This window comes from Oryctolagus cuniculus, chromosome 4 (assembly GCF_964237555.1).
Source record: "Oryctolagus cuniculus chromosome 4, mOryCun1.1, whole genome shotgun sequence".
In the NCBI taxonomy this organism is placed as follows: Eukaryota; Metazoa; Chordata; class Mammalia; order Lagomorpha; family Leporidae; genus Oryctolagus; species Oryctolagus cuniculus.
Genome location: NC_091435.1, coordinates 1,634,941 through 1,651,621, shown reverse-complemented (window position 1 = coordinate 1,651,621; position 16,681 = coordinate 1,634,941). Strand labels below are relative to the sequence as shown.

Sequence of the window (16,681 nt, the reverse complement as noted above, 5' to 3'; positions counted from 1 at the left end):
GCTGTGAGCTCTCAGGCCAGCCCATGAGGGGACAAACCTCGCCTGAGCCATGTCCGGAGCACGTGGTGGTGGCACGCGTGTGCTCCCACCCGCACAGCAGGTGTGGCCTCCATCAAGTTGAAGTCACCTGCTGGACGTCAGGGTCCTGAGGTGAGCAGTGGAAGAGGGTGCGAGAGGTTGGGGCGAGTCAGCTGACTTTGTTTCCGCTGCCCGCTGCCCTGCGTGCTCTGCTGAGCCTTGGCCGCATTCACAGTTTGGGAGGAGACCGGGTCTGGGGATGCCCTGAGTGAGGCAAAATTCCCAGCCTGCCAGTGGCCATCCGAGAGCCCGCATCCACTGTGGCCGGTGTCTGCACAGGGAGGCTGGTGGGCGGGGCTGTGTGCCGCCTGCGGAGTCTCTTTCCCTGGTGGTGCCCCGCCCAGGCGCCAAGCCGGCCCTGTGGCTCGGTGCCTGTACTGCTCCGTGGCAGGTCCCCTCGCCACATCACCTGTGAGCAGGACTTGAGCTTAGGGCTGGCCGCGCTCTAAACTGCTTGTGTGAAACAACGTTGCGTAACTCAGAAAGCCCTGTGCGTGGCATGGAAGACAAAACCCTGGCTGGCCACAGAAGTGACACTGCACCTGGTCCTGCGTGTGGTCACGTGTGTCCTGCCGGCCTGCTGCCCCTGTTGGCCACTGGCCTGCTTGGGAGTGGACAGCTCCTGCTCCATCTCAGAAGCAGCCCTCCCCTTAGCCAGCGGGGGCCTCGGACCCCTGCCGCTCTTTGTCCAGGGTGTGTCCCCGCGGCGTCCATGCGACGCCTGTGTGCACTCAGCCCGTCCGGGGCTGTATGTGCTGGCTTGTTGGGCCCGCCGTCTCCTGTGAGGCTCACGTCTGCTCTGTTTGCCACACCATGGCCAAATGGCTTCACTGCCCCTAGTAATGATGTTGGACTGACTTCTGGAATCATTTTTCTGGAACTTTCTGTCAGGGAGTTGGGCCTGGTCTCTGAGGATCTGTGCTAGTGCTTCTGCTTTGTGACCAGGGTGGGCCTGAGAGCCTGGCTTCTTTCCTGTGGGTCTGTATCCGGCAGCAGCAGAGCCGTCCTCCTGGGGAAGGGGGCGTCCTGACCCCAGCAAGGTTTTTTCTGGACTGGGTCGGCATTTGGGTCATGCGGCCCCTCCCAGGGCCCCTCCCCCGTCCGAGCGCTGCTGCTCGGGCACGTCTCGGGAGCATGGGGGGGACTCGTCTGAGCGTGTGGGTTGCTGTTTCTAAACCCGGCGCTGTGGATGCAGTGGCTGGAGCTATTTAAGGCTCGCAGCATATTTCTGCTGTTTGTGGAGCCGGCGGGCAGCATCCTGCTGAGGCTGTCTGCTTGTCATGCGCTTCAGTGGCTGTTGGGGCCGGAGGGCGGCCGGGGGTTTTCAGATAGAAAATTAGGGGGCGGGTCGGAAGGGAACAGGGCTCTGTGTGGGGCTGTGCACAGAGGTGCCACCTGTGTCTGGTCCCAGAGATGCTGTCCTGGGGCTGGTGTCCCCAGCACTTGGGCCCAAGGGCAGTGCTGCTGGCCACAGAGGGGTGATGTGGACTCTTGGTGTTCAGAGCCTCCCTTGTCCCCAGGGCAGGGGCAGCAAGGACCCCCCTCCCTGTGGCTCAGGCCCACCTCCTAGTGAGCCTCGACCTCCCAGCCTTGCTGGTTCACTCCATTTCACAGCTTGTGGCGGTCTGGGGATTTGCTGTACACGTGTCGTGTGTGAGGGCGCTGACGAGGATTCACTACACAAGTGTCACGGTGATGGGGATTTGCTGTACACGTGTCGTGTGTGTGAGGGCGCTGACGAGGATTCACTACACAAGTGTCATGGTGATGGGGTTTGCTGTACACGTGTCGTGTGTGTGAGGGCGCTAACGAGGATTCACTACACAAGTGTCATGGTGATGGGGTTTGCTGTACACGTGTCGTGTGTGTGAGGGCGCTGACGAGGATTCACTACACAAGTGTCATGGTGATGGGGATTTGCTGTACACGTGTCGTGTGTGTGAGGGCGCTAACGAGGATTCGCCTCACGAGTGTCCTGTGTGTGATGTGCTGATGGGGATTTGCTACACATGTCACGTGTGTGATAGTACTGATGGGGATTTGTTATACATACATCATGTGTGTGACGGTGAGGATTTGCTACACTTGTGTCATGTGTGACAGTGATGACTATGTCCCCTCCATCTTCATGCCTGGCCCTGAGCTTGTAGCAAGGTGAGAAGTGGCTGGCAGGCGCCCTTGTCCTGAGTGGGTTCTGCTTTCTGAGTTCACACCAGCCGTGAGCGCTTGTCCTGGAGGAGGTAGGCGTGGGGTTTTGAACCTGCATTTCCCATTTGTAGCAGCTCCTGTCTGCAAGGGACTGGCCGTGGGACTCTGGGTCCTGGGGCTGTGCACTGTGGAGAGGGCCCTGCACGCTGTGGGTGGGTGTGGAGACCCCACACAGCCTCCCGCCAAGGGCAAGCGGATGCTGGATTGAGCGTCTGGAGCTGAGTCTACCTCGCGTGGCACTCTGGGGAGCTCTGCCTGTCACTGGCTTCCATCTCCTGTAGAGACCGAGGGCTCTAAGCCCTTGGTCCTCAGAGCAGGGCCCCTGAGTGGGCCAGTTGCCTCCACACTCGGAAGCAGCACACGCGTGCGGGGCGCTGCATTTTTCCAGCCTGCTGTGGACGTGTTGTGCGATGCAGCCGTGCTGCAGGGGCGGCGTGCATGCGTCCCCTGGGTCTGTGTGGGCGTGCATCGTGTCAGTAGATGTTGCCACGTTGCCAGCTGCAGACAGAGCCCCGTGGGAGCTCCCGGAGCAGCACACGAGAGGCTGCCCGTCATGCCAACCTGTGGTCGCAAGGTCCAGGTGGGACCTGTGTCAGTGTACGTGCCTGGCTTGTGTGGGTTCCTCGTGAGCGCCCTGAGGCGCCTGCCTGTGCCCTCCTGCCCTCCCCCAGCTATTGGTGTCTTGCTCACGGGTTTGGGACAGCTGTTTATACGGGAGGAGTGTCATCTCTGTCACCTGCAGACTGCTCTTCCCATTGGAACTCGTGTCATTGCACCCTGCAGAGGTAGTAAGCTTCTCTTTAGGAAAATCTCTGTTTCCTGTGGCTTGTATCGCTTCCAGTGTTTTAATGCTTTTATCATTTCGCCTTTGCCTCTATTTTTAGCCAGTCAGGACCTTATTCTCGCTTTGCTTGGCCGTGCGGCTGTGGGGGCGGCCCCATAGCTATGTTTCAGGTGGGCTGAGGGGACCCGTGTCGAGGGCTGCACCTCAGACCTGAGTTACATCAGTCGGACACCTGCAGGCACTGCCCGAGCCTGAGCCACAGTGCACGTCGTCCTATGAAATGAGAACGAACCAGGTGCGACCGGCTTTCCTGACCGTTCATGTGGGGTCCCTGGGAGCTGTGTCCTCCCGCCGCTCAGCACCACCACTGTTCTGACATCCAGTAGTGGGGCAGCCCTAAGTGTCGGGGCCTGAGCTGCAGTTCCCTCGAGCCCCGGCCTGGCTCTGCAGTTCTGGGCAGCCGCAGGTGCCTTGGGTACAAGGTGCACCTTGCAGGGATGCGCTGGGGGCAGGAGGGGACGATGCCTCCCTCTGGGATTGCCTCTGCTGCCTGGGGTCTTGGGGTCCAGGTCAGCAGGGACTTGCCCTTCACCCCCAGTGCTGTGAGCAGTGAGTGTACTGCTTGGGCCTGGAGAGGGGGCACTGAGTCATCCGAGCAGCGGGTGATCTGGGGTGTGGAAAGGGAGGGGTGCAGAGCCTGGGGAGGGGGGTCACAGCCCTCCCGCTGTGAGGTGGATGGCTGATCCCATTAAGTCTTGTTTTTGCCATGGTCCTAGACAGTTTTACTCTCCTTATGAAACTGCTGGCTGGGCTGTGGGCTTTCTGGGTTGGGCTGGGCCTGCCCTGGCCTTGGCATTGCTGCCCCCATGCCAAGTCTGGGTCTTTGGTGGGGAAGCTCGGGCTGGGGTCACTGAAAGAGTATGGCCCTTGCTGCTGTCATCTGTCACTCATCAGAAATGCTTACTGTGTCCCCTTTCCTCCCAGAGCCCTGGGGCCGCAGTGCTGACCGTGCTGGTCCGTGGTTGGCCGGGGCTCTGGACAGCGGCCCTTGCTTGAGGCTGAAGAGGCCCCGTGGCCCACCTGACGCCGATGCTCTGAGCGGCTGCCTCTTGCGAGCAGCTTGGCTTGCCTGCTTGGCTGTAGGCCTTGCTCTGAGTTTAGAAACCAGAGCAGCCCAGGCTGACATCACCTCGTCCTCAGCATGGGGGAGGGAGCACCTGCCTTGTCCTTCACAGTTCTGCGCCTCTGTGTCTCCCTCTGCCCGCGGGGCTGGGGGTCGGGACGGGCAAGACACACAGCCCGCTCTGAACCCCCGCGCTGAATCAGTCCGTCAGGGGCTGATGGGATCTGGGCAGTCCTCCGTGCCGCTCTGTGGCCCGCGGGGCCTGCTGCCAGCAGTTCCGGGCATTCCAGACCCTGCGCGTCTGACGGGAATGGCCTTGTTTGCTTCCTGTTTCTCTGATGCCATGGAGATGCGTGCTGGGAGCCCCCTGGGGCTGGGACCAGGAAGGGCCCTGCGTTTTCTTCATTCCAGCACAGTCCAGGTTACTGTGGGTCGGTCCCCGTCGGTCTTAGGGTCTTTTTCTTTGAAATAACTCCAGAGTTGCAGGCAGCCACCAGGATTGTCTGGAGAAAGCCCCGTCCTGCCCTGTCGGTGCATGGCCAGCGCCATCTGCCTCGCCAGAGCCACACACCTCAGACAGTGCCCGGGCCCCACGCCAGCCAGGACGCTCCCCACCCCCACCCCAGCACCTCACTGGGGGTTGGACAGTGTCCAGCTGCGTGGACGTTTTGTTCTCAACCCAACCTGAGGCAATGGGGACCAGGCACAGTGTGGGGAGCAGTGTCCAAGCCCTGGGCCGTGCAGTCCCCAGCCTGGGTGCGGCCAAGGCTGCCCGTGAGGGTTCGCAGCCCCTCCTTTTCTGTTGGGAGCAAGGGGTGGGGGTGAGGTGAGCAGGTCGGCTCCAGGGTCCTGACTACTGGGAGAGGGGTTAGGCTCCCTCTGTGGCCTGGGGTCGTCCAGCAGGGCTACTGCCCCTCCGTCCCCAGAGCTTGTTTCTGATGCTTCTTCCTTGAACCTCACAGTCCGCTGTGCCAGCTGGGACAGGCCTGTCGTGTGCACATGTCCTGGGGAGAGTAGGTCCCAACCGAAACCACTTAGCCCAGGGAAAATCAGGGCCAAGGAGAGAGCACCGCACTGGAGCGGAGCCGCCGTCTTCCGGAGCGCACCGAAGGCAGAGACGGTGTTAGCAGCACACATGCCTGCTTGCCATGACCATGGGGGCCTGCAGGGGCCTGGGCGGGCAGATAAAGATGAGACACACCCGGTGAGTTCATCCTGATCCTCTCCCCACATGCCAGGCCGACTTCCCCTGGGGCATGAGGCTGCCGGAGCGGTGACGCCAGTGTTTCTGGATTTATTCAGTGTGCTCCTGCAGCACGTGGAGACTGCCCTGTTGTCTGCCCAGGACCCGGAGGCCCGGTCCCTGCAAAGGGCGCTGGTCCTGCCCCCGACACCTGCGGCCCAGTTTCTCCTCCCCGTCCTCATCCTCATGTCCTACCTTGGCACCAGTGAGCAGGAAGGCCTGTGCTGGCTGTGCACAGCGTCCCCTGTCTGGCTCCTGCCCGTCCTCACAGGGAGGGAGTCACTGAGGTGCCAGCTGGCACCACGTGGGCCTGTGCAGGACCCGCCAGTTGGGCCTGTGTCTGTGGTGATTTCCGCCTGTCTTTGCTGCCCGTGAGCTTCCCCTTGGTGTGAAGTGGGCTTCCTGAGGTTGCCATGGCGCATGTGGCTGTTTCCGGCCTGGGTGCGCAGATCGGCAGGTGGACCTCCAGCTTCGGCCTGCTGTGCCGGCTCAGCCGAGTGTGCGTTTTCTGGGCACTCGGAGAAGCTGTGGCTGCATCCAGGGCTGGGCCCGTGGTTTAGCTCTGGGATTAAAGCTGCAAGCCAGGACCCCTCAGTGCGTGGCCCCTGGGCTGAGGGGATGCGTCACCAGAGTTCTAAGGCCCTGTGGGCCCAGCTGTGCTGTGGTGCTCAGTTCCCAGGACTCTGGGCAAGCTGCTGCCCCGGGCTTGGTTACACATCTGTAATGTGCGGCCCGGCTGCAGGGTCAGCAGCGCTGCTGAGTGTGTCCAGTGGGCGGTGTGGAGAGGCCGCCTGCTCGCAGGTGCTGGGCCTCTGGTGCCTGGAAGCACACGCCATCGTCCAGCGTCACCTCATGGAGTCTCGGGCGTGGCCTGGAGGCCGTGGCTTTGCCTGCTTGCAGCTGGAAGCGCACCGTCGGTGGCAGTTGTGGGGAGAAGCGTGCGTGGGCAGCACGGTGGCCCTGGCGAAGGACCTCGGCCTGGGGCTCCAGAGGCTGTAGTGCCACCTGCGGGTGTGGCCGGCCGGGTCCTCGCACGCCCACTCCTAGGATGTCGCTCCCCCATTCGCGGAGGAACGACACAGGACCCTGCGCTGTTCTTTTGTCTGCTCGGCCCTTCCCGGGTTTGCTGCTGGTTCTTCCCAGGTTGGCTACCGACCCTTCCACCTCCGTGGAAGGGCGGCTCCCCCTGGCACTTTCCCCACTTCCACAGGGGAGCGGCACACCGCCGGCCAGCTCTCTCGGGGGCTGCTCAGATGTTATCCGGATGTTCCCCTTAGATGTTCCTGGTGCATGTTGTCTCTCTCCTCCTTTATAGTCCTCTTCCACCAGTCCCAACTCTGCTACCCACACGCCGAGTACGCTGCTCTCCTCCAATCAGGAGCAGGATCAGCTCCTGCAGGTTACTGGTCTAACTGGAGGCAGCTGTGTAAAAGTTGTTTACTCCTCTCCCAGCGCCATATTGTGGGAGAGCAGATGCATAGAATAAGTCTTAATTCCAGTAACTTAGTCTAGTCCGAGTTGTTCCCCACACTAGGACCTCATTTTCTCTCGTTTATCTCTCAAGAGACGCCGTCACCAGTCACGTTGGAGGTCCTGGGGTTGGGGTTGCACTGTGAACGGGGGGGCAGCATGGTTCAGCCACAGAGGGGACACACGGGGTAAGCTGAGGACAGGCTGGTGAGGGAGGGAAGCCGCAGACAGACCCAGGCAGGTGGGGAGGTCAGCACCAAGTAAGACAGGACAGGGGCCCCAGAGGCCAACCAGTGGCTGGACCTGACTGCAGGCAGTGTTTGGGGGTGCCTCACCCAGACGTGGCAAATCCTGATGCTGGGGAGTGTGGCTGGGGTGTGTGGATGGCTCTCAGATACGCTGCCACTGATGGAAGACACGGGTTTATCCTGATGGTGGATTCACTGAAAAGATGGTGGACCGCTTTTTGCTTAGAATTCAGACTAACCTGAGTCTTCCCCTTCTCTCCCTACCCAGCACTTGTGCAAAAGCCTTCCGAGCAGCTGGGACCCATGAGCCAGGGCTGAGCGTGCCCGCCTCTGGGGTCAGCCTGGGACGCTCGGCACCACGCAGCTCTTTCCTGGGCACCAGAGGCCACGTTTGGCATGGGCTCTCCCCCAAGCTGTTCTCTGCGCCGGGCTTACTCTGCCTGACGCTCCACTGGTCTCCTGTGTCCGCAGCGAGCCCAGGCCCTGGGAGGGAACGCAGTACTGGCCTTAGAAACTGGAAGGAGCCTCTGACCGGCAGAGCCAACCTCCCTCTGCCTCCGGGGCTGGGGGTTGGCCATTGCACCTGCAGGCCTAATACCTTGTCTTTGAATGAAGCTGCGGTGGCCAGCCCAGGTCCTGGGCACTGCCAGGTGCGTGGGGAGACCCCAGTCCATGTAGCACCCAGTTCCTCTGCCCTGAGAACCATGGGTGCTCTGTCAGCGGCTGGGGCCAGAGCGTGGATGGCACCCATACAGCAGGAGGCTGCTGTCCCCTGAGCCCAGAGAAGCTCCCTCGGCCCAGCTCCTCCCAGGTGCCCCCTCTGTTGCCATGGAAGCTGGGCTCCCGGGAGGCAAGCAGCTTCCCTGCCCCTGAGTGAGAAGAAACCAGAAAGCCCCACGACCCTGCACTGCGCTGGGCTGCCCGGTACGGGGAGGCCAGGCCAGGGCAGGCGTGCTGCACGCAGTGCTCTGCTGGCCCTGGGCAGTGGGTGTTCTTGGAGCCAGACTCAGAGAGTGGGCAGCCTATGCGGACGAGCGGTCATCTTGTGCTGTGGCAGGGACACTCGTGCCACCTCTGCGGGAAGCAGGCTTTTTCACCTTAGCAAGGGGACAGGGAGAGAAGGAGTCGCACAGTAGCAGCCTTGGCATCCTGGGCGGGTGGAGAGGGAGGAGGGACCGAGAACTGTCCCACGAGCAGTGCCACCGCCTCCCCGAGGAGGGAAATGTGGCCTCTGGGAGTGAGCCCAGGAGGCCTGGGAGGAAAGGGTGGAGACGGCGGGGAGGAGGGCCACAGGAGGACTGGAAGAATCGGCAGCACCACAGGGATGAAGGCGGAGAGGGCGGCAGGCGAGGTGTAAAGAATTCAGATTCAGGCCGGCGCCGCGGCTCACTAGGCTAATCCTCCGCCTAGCGGCGCCGGCACACCGGGTTCTAGTCCCGGTTGGGGCGCTGGATTAAGAGGGGAGGCGGGCGCACCCTGCACAGGACACCCGTGAACACCGAGAACACCTGGGCTGTGGGCTGTGCCTGAAAGGAAGGAGGGGCAGAGACACGGGCGCCAGGGGTACTGCCCTGAGCCACACCCGCGCAAGGCTGGAGGTCCGCTGCCTGAGTGTGTTCCTGGGAAATGTCCCAGGAACCCCCGCTGTGGGGTCCAAGGAAGGGCCTTCCTCTGGCCTCCGCATGTGTCCGTGAAGCTGAGCAGACACGGGGGCCAGGCCCGAGCTCCCGCCCACGCCCAGGAGAAGGTGCAGGCTCTACCAGCCGCATTCCCTCTGAGCTGTCGGCATCTGCTCAGCTGCGTGGCTTGTCGGGTGGGTGTGACGGGGCAAGGGGAGGCCTCCTTGATGGCAAATGCCTGCCTGGGCTCTTGAGGCAGCCCGGTGGTCAGAGGCCAGACCATGGCCTTGGAGGCACACTGGTGCAGGGGCAGCTTCCCAGTGTCACTGCGAGCGGGCACAGCCCAGAGCCTCAGTGGCCCGGGCGGGGGCACAGCCGCTGAGGGTCAGAGCTGGTTGGCGCAGTCTCAGGCTGCTGTCGTTTGTACCTCTTCCTCACGGGGTGTTCTCTGTCCACAGGAGCTGAGGTCAAGGCCGTTCTGCCCAAGAAGGAGAAGCTGAGGCTGCGGCGTGAGCGCTGGCTGCAGAGTAAGTGTGGTTGCAGCTCCAGGAAGCAGTGCCGGCCTGCGCCGGGCTGCACAGATGGAGGTCCCACCGGGGTGCCCTGCCCTGCTGCCAGCTCGCGGGCCCCTGGGGTGGACGTCCCAGGAGAGGGCTTGGAGCCCTTTGGAGGATGCCCACAGGGCAGAGGGGCAGCTGAGACTCAGAGGGATGGTGGCCAGGAGCATGGCCACGCCACCCGTGTGGGCCTGGTCAGAGCCGGGGCCTCTCGCCTCCGAGGCCGGCTCCAGAGCTGCTGCTTTGAGCTCGCTGTTTGTAAAACATCAAGTCTTGGCTCCCATGATGACATGCTTAGTGGCGGCAGCGTGCCCCGTGTCTGTGTGGGTCTGGTTTTAGGTGGGGCCTGTCCTTCGGCTGGCGTGGGAGGCCAGATCCTCACTGCTCCCAGCAGGCCCGGTGCCTCCCTTGCCCTGTCGCTTTGGAAGAGGAGTTCTCGTAGGGCTGGATCCTCGCTGCGAGTTTCTAAAGGTTTTCCTTTCAGGATTGTTCGTGTGGTTTCTTTCTTACTGCTCCTGTAGAGTGTGATTCTTTGGCATTAACTAATTAGGAAATTAATTTGGAATATTTCTGTTTTATGTCCTCCCACGTTTGTATGTGATTTTTTTATTTTCTCCTCGAAGGTTTTGAGGAAAGTACTCTTTCCAAACAGGTACTTAGAGAAGCTCGTCCGTTTCTTTCATGATTACCAAGTCCGTTTCCTGTCGTTTTCAGGTGTTCCGTCCGCGGCCTGGACGGGCTGTGTGAGCGTGCAGGGCCCTGGGCGTCTCTGGGTTTTCTCTGCTGCTTGATGTGTTTTCTAAGTCTTGAGTCAATTTTGGCCTCTCTTGTTTTCCCATAGAACAACTTTATCACGTCTCAGCCCGCAGTAGCCTCCTCATCATTCAGTATCTTTTGTGTCTTTAACCACACCCGCCTTCTTCTCATGGGTGGAGAAGTTCTGGCCCTTCATGCCCAGAATGTGGCGTTTTTTCTGCGTGGTTAACTCCTTGCTCAGGCTTCCACTGGGGTTGAGTTGGTCATTGCTCGTTTCTCTTCCTGTGCTTCCTCTAGCAAGGAAGGGTTGTGGAGCGTCTCTGATGCAGGTGTTGCTGGCTTTCCCGCGTGTGCTCACCTGATACCGTATCTGGAAAATCTGATTAGGAAAAGTGGGGAGAATTTTACACTGAACACTTTGAAATATTTATTTTTAAGATTTTTTATTATGATTATTTCTATTTATTTGAAAGACAGAGTTAGAGAGGAGGGGAGAGAGAATGAGAGAGAGAGATCTTCCATCTGCAGGTTCACTCCCCAAGTGGCTGCAACAGCCAGGGCTGGACCAGGATGAAGCCAGGAGCCAGGAGCTTCTTCCAGGTCTCCCACATGGGTGCAGGGGCCCAAAGACTTGGGCCATCTTCTACTGCTTTCCCAGGCCATAGCAGAGAGCTGGATGGGAAGTGGAGCAGCCGGGACTTGAACCGGCACCCACATGGGATGCTGGCTCCACAGGTGGAGATTCAACCTGCTGTGCCACAGCACTGGCCCCGACACTGAACACTCATCACGTAACTAATGGTCCATTCCTGTCTGTCTGTCTGCACGGTCCTGTGTGTGCATCGGCACTCTCCCCTGAACAGCCGGTTCTGATTATGCTGCTTTGTTCTTTGGAAGCCTGAGTTTCCGTACAGTGAGGTGGAGACCGGACATGTGCCAGTTAGCCGTTTCTCACAGATGTGTGCCTGTGCTGCCAAAGTCCTTTTGCTGTAGAGGCTGTCCCTGTAGCCAGAGACCCCACGTCCCGTCCCGTGCCGCAGCTCCTCCGGACAGCCCGCGCTGTCCTGCTCTAGCCTCATGGGGGAGGGGCCGGGCGGCCTGGCCCCTGCTGCTGCAGCTCCACGTCATGCTTCTGAAATCCTCAGGCTGCGCGTAATGCGGGCGGTGCCTCTTCCTTGGTGAGAAGCTGTCGTCGCGCGGACATCGCGTTTATCACCCGCGCTGCGGGGGCGGACCCTGAGTGGGCCTTTTCCATGTTTAGCTGCTGTGAGCATTCCTCACAAGCCTTCTGTGGCCGTGTTTTCCTTTCTCTCGGGTGAGCGCTTGGGAATGGAACGCTGGGTCACAGGGCAGGTGTATGTTTAGTTTTATAAGGCCTGCCAGACACTTTCTGAAGTGCTTGTCCGCCTGTGCTCCTGCCAGCGGGGGTGGGACCTGGCTGCCCGCATCCCGCAGCACAGGGCGTCTGGGCATCCGGACGCGGCACTCGTCCTCTGCGCCCCACGGCGTCTCATGTTCTCCCCGTCGCCTCGCCTCGTGTTCGGTGCATTTGCACGAGGATTTTCCCATTTTTGCTTTTGATTTCTAAGAATCCGTTATACGTCTCGGGGACCAGTGCTTGGTCAGATGCGTGTTCAGTGAATATTCTCTCTCAGACTGTGACTTGCCTGTTCCTTTTCTTAATCTTTTTGATGACAGATTTAAAGACAACAACCTATTTTGTGTGTGTGTGTGTGTATGTGTTTTAGAAAGGCAGAGTGACAGGGGGAGACAGAAAGTACGTGGGCCATCTGCTGGTTCACTCCCCAGATGGCTGTGACGGCTGGGGCTGGGCCAGGCCGAAGCCGGGAAGCCGTCTCAGAAGCAGAGCGGCCGGGACTCAAAGCAGCACTCCGATACGGGATGTCAGTCATGCGCTTCACCCGCTGCCACAGCAGTGGCCCTGGAGTTCAACTTTGAGAAATCTGATTTATACCTATTTTCTTTTTTAAGATTTATTTATTTGAGAGGCAGAGGCAGAGAGAGAGAGAGATCCTCCATCTGCTGGTTCACTCCCCAGATGGCCTCAACGGCCAGAGCTGGGCCTGTCCGAAGCCAGGAGCCAGGAGCTTTCAGGTCTCCCACGTGGGTGCAGGGACCCAAAGACTTGGGCCATCTTCTACTGCTTTCCCAGGCCATAGCAGAGAGCTGGATTGGAAGAGGAGCAGCCGGGACTAGAACCGGCGCCCATATGTGATACTGGCACTGTAGGCGGTGGCTTTACCCGCTATGCCACAGCACCAGCCTCTACCTGTTTTCTTACACAGTTATTGTGTGTGTGTATCCTGTTGCCTAACCCTAAGTCATAAATATATTTTTCTAAAAGTATTTTTCTTCTCAAAACCTTAGTTTTAGCATTTACATTTAGGCTTTTGATCATGGTGAATTAATATTTGTGATCAGAGTTAGGGATGGAGGTCCTATTTTTTATATGTGTTCATTGTTCTGTGTTTATGTTTGTTTTGCATGTTTATTCATTTTTGTTTGGAAGGCAGAGCCAGTGGCAGTGCGGCAGTTGGAGAGCTTCCATCCGCCGGCTCACTCCCCAAAAGCCCACAGCAGCCAGGGCTGGACTAGGCCAGAGCCAGGAGGCAGGAGCTCCATCCAGGTATCCCTTTAGGGGAGGTACCCAAGTGCTTGGGCCGTTACCTGCCATCTCCCAGGGCACCCTAGCAGGAAACCGAACGGGAGGCAGAGCAGGAACCTGAATCTTCAGCAGTGACGTCACTGTTCTGCCGCAGGCCACCCCTGTTGGTCTTTTTTAAAGCATAATTAATCCTGGATCCTGGACCTGGCTGAAATAATGTATTAGGTCTGAGAGTTGTTTTGTAAATTCTTTAGGATTTCTATAACTGTCCGTTTTCTGTGTCTGTTTCCCATTTGCTCTTGAGTTTCCGTGTGGAAACTTCCCCACGCCCGTCCTGTGCATCTGCCTCCGTTCCTGGGGCAGTCTGCTCCTTCCTGACCTGCGGGCGAGCTCGTGGCCGTGGAGCAGCCCCGCTCCCCTGCTCCCTACCTGATTGTGTTCACCTGTAGAACTGCTGGGCTGGCAGCTGGAAGATTGGCTTCCTGGTTGCTGAAGCTGAGTGGCTCTTGCCACATTTCCAGCCGGATCCCCCTCGTTGGTGGGTGCCGCCTCCTCGAGATTGTTGTGAGGGCAGCTCCCAGGAGGCTCAGCTTCTCTCCTGGAGGGCGGAGCTGTCTGTGTGCTGCTTCCTCCTGCAGCAGGGCCGAGCCGCTCACCTGCACTTCTCACTTCCACGGGTTCCTAATGCGCTTCGTATCCACCGGGCCTGCTCGCTTGTGGCCCGTTCTTGTAAGACAGTTTGTTATGATTATTCTTAGACATTTATTTTTTTTTTAATATTTATTTGAAAGGCAGAGTTAGAGAAGGAGAGATAGATCTTCTATCCACTGATTCATTCCCCAAATGGCCGCAACAGCCGGGACTGGGCCAAGCCAAAGCCAGGAGCCAGGAACTTCTTCTGGGTCTCCCACATGAGTGCAGGGGCCCAAGCACTTGGACCACCTTCCACTGCTTTCCCAGGCCAGAGCAGAGAGCTGGATCAGAAGTGGAGCAACCAGGACTCAAAACTGCCCATATGGGATGCCAGCGCATGGCAGATGGCAGCTTAACCCCCTGTGCCACAGTGCCGGCCCCTATTCTTAACGCTTAGTCTTTTTAAAACTGAAATTTAGAATTACCACGGTTGCTGTTAAGATTCCTGTTGAGAGGCAGGTGCTGTGGCACAGCAGATAAAGCCTCTGCCCGCGACACTAGCATCCCATATGGGTGCCAGTTCATGTCTTGGCTGTTCTATTGCTGATCCAGCTCTCTGCTATGGCCTGGGAAAGCAGCAGATGATGGCCGTAGTGCCTGGGCCCCTGCACCCACGTGCAAGACCTGGAAGAGGCTCCTGGCTTTGGCCTGGCCCAGTGCTGGCCATTGTGGCCATCTGGGGAGTGAACCAGCAGATGGAGGATTGCGCTCTCTCCTTTTCTCTCTGTAACTCTGCTTTCATCTTTTAAAAAAAGGATCCTGTTGCAATGTTGATTGGTGTGTGCCGAGGGATGAATGGGGAGGAAGGAAGGAGCCCTTGTGCTGCTCCTCCCCTGCTCTCCCCCACAGGAAGCTGCCTGGCCACCTTGGCCGTGTCGAGCTTGCGGTGTTCACTCTGGGCTGCTGGCAGATGTTCTCTGTGGAGGAGCTCCCGCCTGTGGTCTCGTTGTGCCTGTCACCGTGGGTCGTGAGTTTACTGTCCCCCCCCCCATGGCCTGACTGCTGCATGGACCGCAGGACCCTGTGTCTGGTGCTGAGCATCCTAGCCTGGCCTGGATTGCCGGGCTGGGCCCTCCTGGCCACCATCTGTTGGTGCTTTGGCTTTTCTGCCTCTGCATAGGAGTGGCCATGCCTGGGGCTAAGGACCTAAGCCGGAGCTGGGCCTGTGGCGCCTCCAGGGCACACTGCGGGTTCATAAACTCAGAGAGCAATGCGGTCCGAGCTGGCCACGCCCAGGGCTGAGGACATGCAGGGGAAGCTGGTCTTCGTCAGTGGTTGGTGCAAGATATAAGTCCTTGCTCTCCAGGGCCCCGGGGGTGGGTCAGGGTTGGCCTTTCAGACCCTGCTGTGTGGGTGGCCTGGCCCAGCAGAGGGGTTGCCCAGTGGAATTGGCCAGCGCTTGCCCTGGGAAGCCCTGGGGCAGTGGCTGCTCTGGGTCTCCTGTGGTGGATGTGTGGCCGTCACATGCTGAGGGAAGGGCTAGAACACTCCCCGCTCTGTCTTTCTGGGATGCGTGGGCCTGCACCAGGGTCTCTGCCTTCCCTCGAGCACTACCACAGCTTCACGGTAAATGCTTTTCATTTCTTTCCCTCTTTCTTTCTTTCTTCTTCTTTTTTTTTTTTTTTTTAAGAATTATTTATTTATTTGAAAGGCAGATTTCCAGAGAGAGTGAGAGAATCTTCCATGCTCTGGTTCACTCCTCAAATGGCCACAACACCCAGAGGTGGGCCAGTCCAAAGGCAGAGGCAAGGAGTATCTTCTGGGTCTCCCACATGGGTAGCGGGCCCGAGCAGTTGGGCCTTCCTCTCCTGCCTTCCCAGGCACATTAGCAGGGAACTGGCTTGGAAGTGGAGCAGCCAGGACTCAAACCAGCACCTGCTGTGGCACAAAGGTGCCATGCCACAGTGCAGCCCTCCCTGCGTAACACTTTCAAACTGCTGGAGAGAGAGCCAGCATCTCCCTGGGCTGAGTCGCTCTCCAAAGGCTCTTCCTAGCCGGAGCTGGGCTAGGCTGAAACTGGGAGCCAGGAACTCCAGGTGGGCGTCCCACGTGGGTGGCGAAAACCAAGTACCGGAGTCACCCGCTGCCTCCCAGGGTGCTGGGGTCTGGACTGGAGCCAGCGCTTGGACCAGGCACCCTGATGGGGAACACGGGCGTCCTGACCACTAGGTTAAGCACCCACTGCAAATACTTTTTAAGTAAGGAGCAGATCCCAAGGCGGTTCCTCCCCAGCCAGGTTCTACCCAAATGCCTTCTCCGGCGTGGAAGCCTCAGCCCCCCCCCCCCCCCAGCCCCCTGCTCCACACCCTCAGCTGCTCTGGTGACCAGCCTGGGCTCTGCTGCCCTCGCTCTCTTGTTGATGCCGTGTGACCCAGTCTCTCCTGCCCACCTCCTCTGCCCCACACTGTCCCCCCTCCCCACTCCCTGAGTAGCGACCCACCATTTCCCCTGGACTCTGACGGACAGCACAGCCGTCCCTATGGGGGCCGCTGGTGGGCTAGCCTGCGGTGCAGTGCTCCGCGTCCGTCCATCTGCACGTCTGTGATTCAGATTCTGTTTCTGTCTCTGTGCCCTGTCTCAGAGATCGAAGCCATCAAGCTGGCTGAGCAGAAGCGCCGTGAGGAGCGGAGGCGCCGGGCCACCGTGGTGGTGGGGGACCTGCACCCACTGAGGGACGCCCTGCCCACGCTGCAAGAGCTGGGGGCCCCCAGCCAGCCTCACACCAGAGGGTGAGTGCCCAGGACAGGCTGTCCCCAGAGTGGGGGCAGTGGACCCAGGTCCGGGGGTGGGGGTTGGGGTAGAGACAGGGCCACGTGTAACTGAGAGGCAGAGCTTCAGTCGTGCCGGGCACAAACCCTCAGCCCTTGGGTTGGCCCCGAGGCAGGTGGTAGCTGTGTTGGGGAAGTGTCAGGGCACTGGGACCATGCTGTCAGGTGGCCTGGCCAGCACTGCTGCACACACTCCCCTGCCTCTCTGGACGGGCCCAGCTCCGGCAGCTCCCGTCACCAACCCCTCCCCTCCGTGGACTGCTGTCTCGGAGCTGGAGCCCTGTCCTGGGAGCCCAGGGCCGCCCCCAGGCTCTTCCCAGCCCCCTTGCAGCCGCTGACTCCCATGCCCCTTCTCCCACCTCCCTCCTGGCACAGCTCTTCCCCCTCCCCTGGCTCCCAGTGGAGAGAGAGCTGTGTGAGAGCGTGCGGCCCCCCGCTGTAGCCGCCATGTGCCTGGAGCCCCAGCTTGTGCTGAGGGGTGGCGCCTGCCCCAGGGGATGCCGGGGGG

The 16,681-nt window shown here is 59.8% G+C and overlaps 1 protein-coding gene across 1 annotated transcript in view; it reads left to right on the top strand.

The window, feature by feature from the left end:
- SLX9 (SLX9 ribosome biogenesis factor) overlaps window positions 1–16,681 on the top strand; it is a 31,314-nt gene that overhangs the window by 5,680 nt on the left and 8,953 nt on the right. The window contains exons 3-4 of the mRNA XM_051839988.2: window positions 9,232–9,300; window positions 15,987–16,134. Coding sequence (XP_051695948.1) covers window positions 9,232–9,300; window positions 15,987–16,134 — 217 coding nt within the window. The remainder of the gene's footprint in view (window positions 1–9,231; window positions 9,301–15,986; window positions 16,135–16,681) is intronic.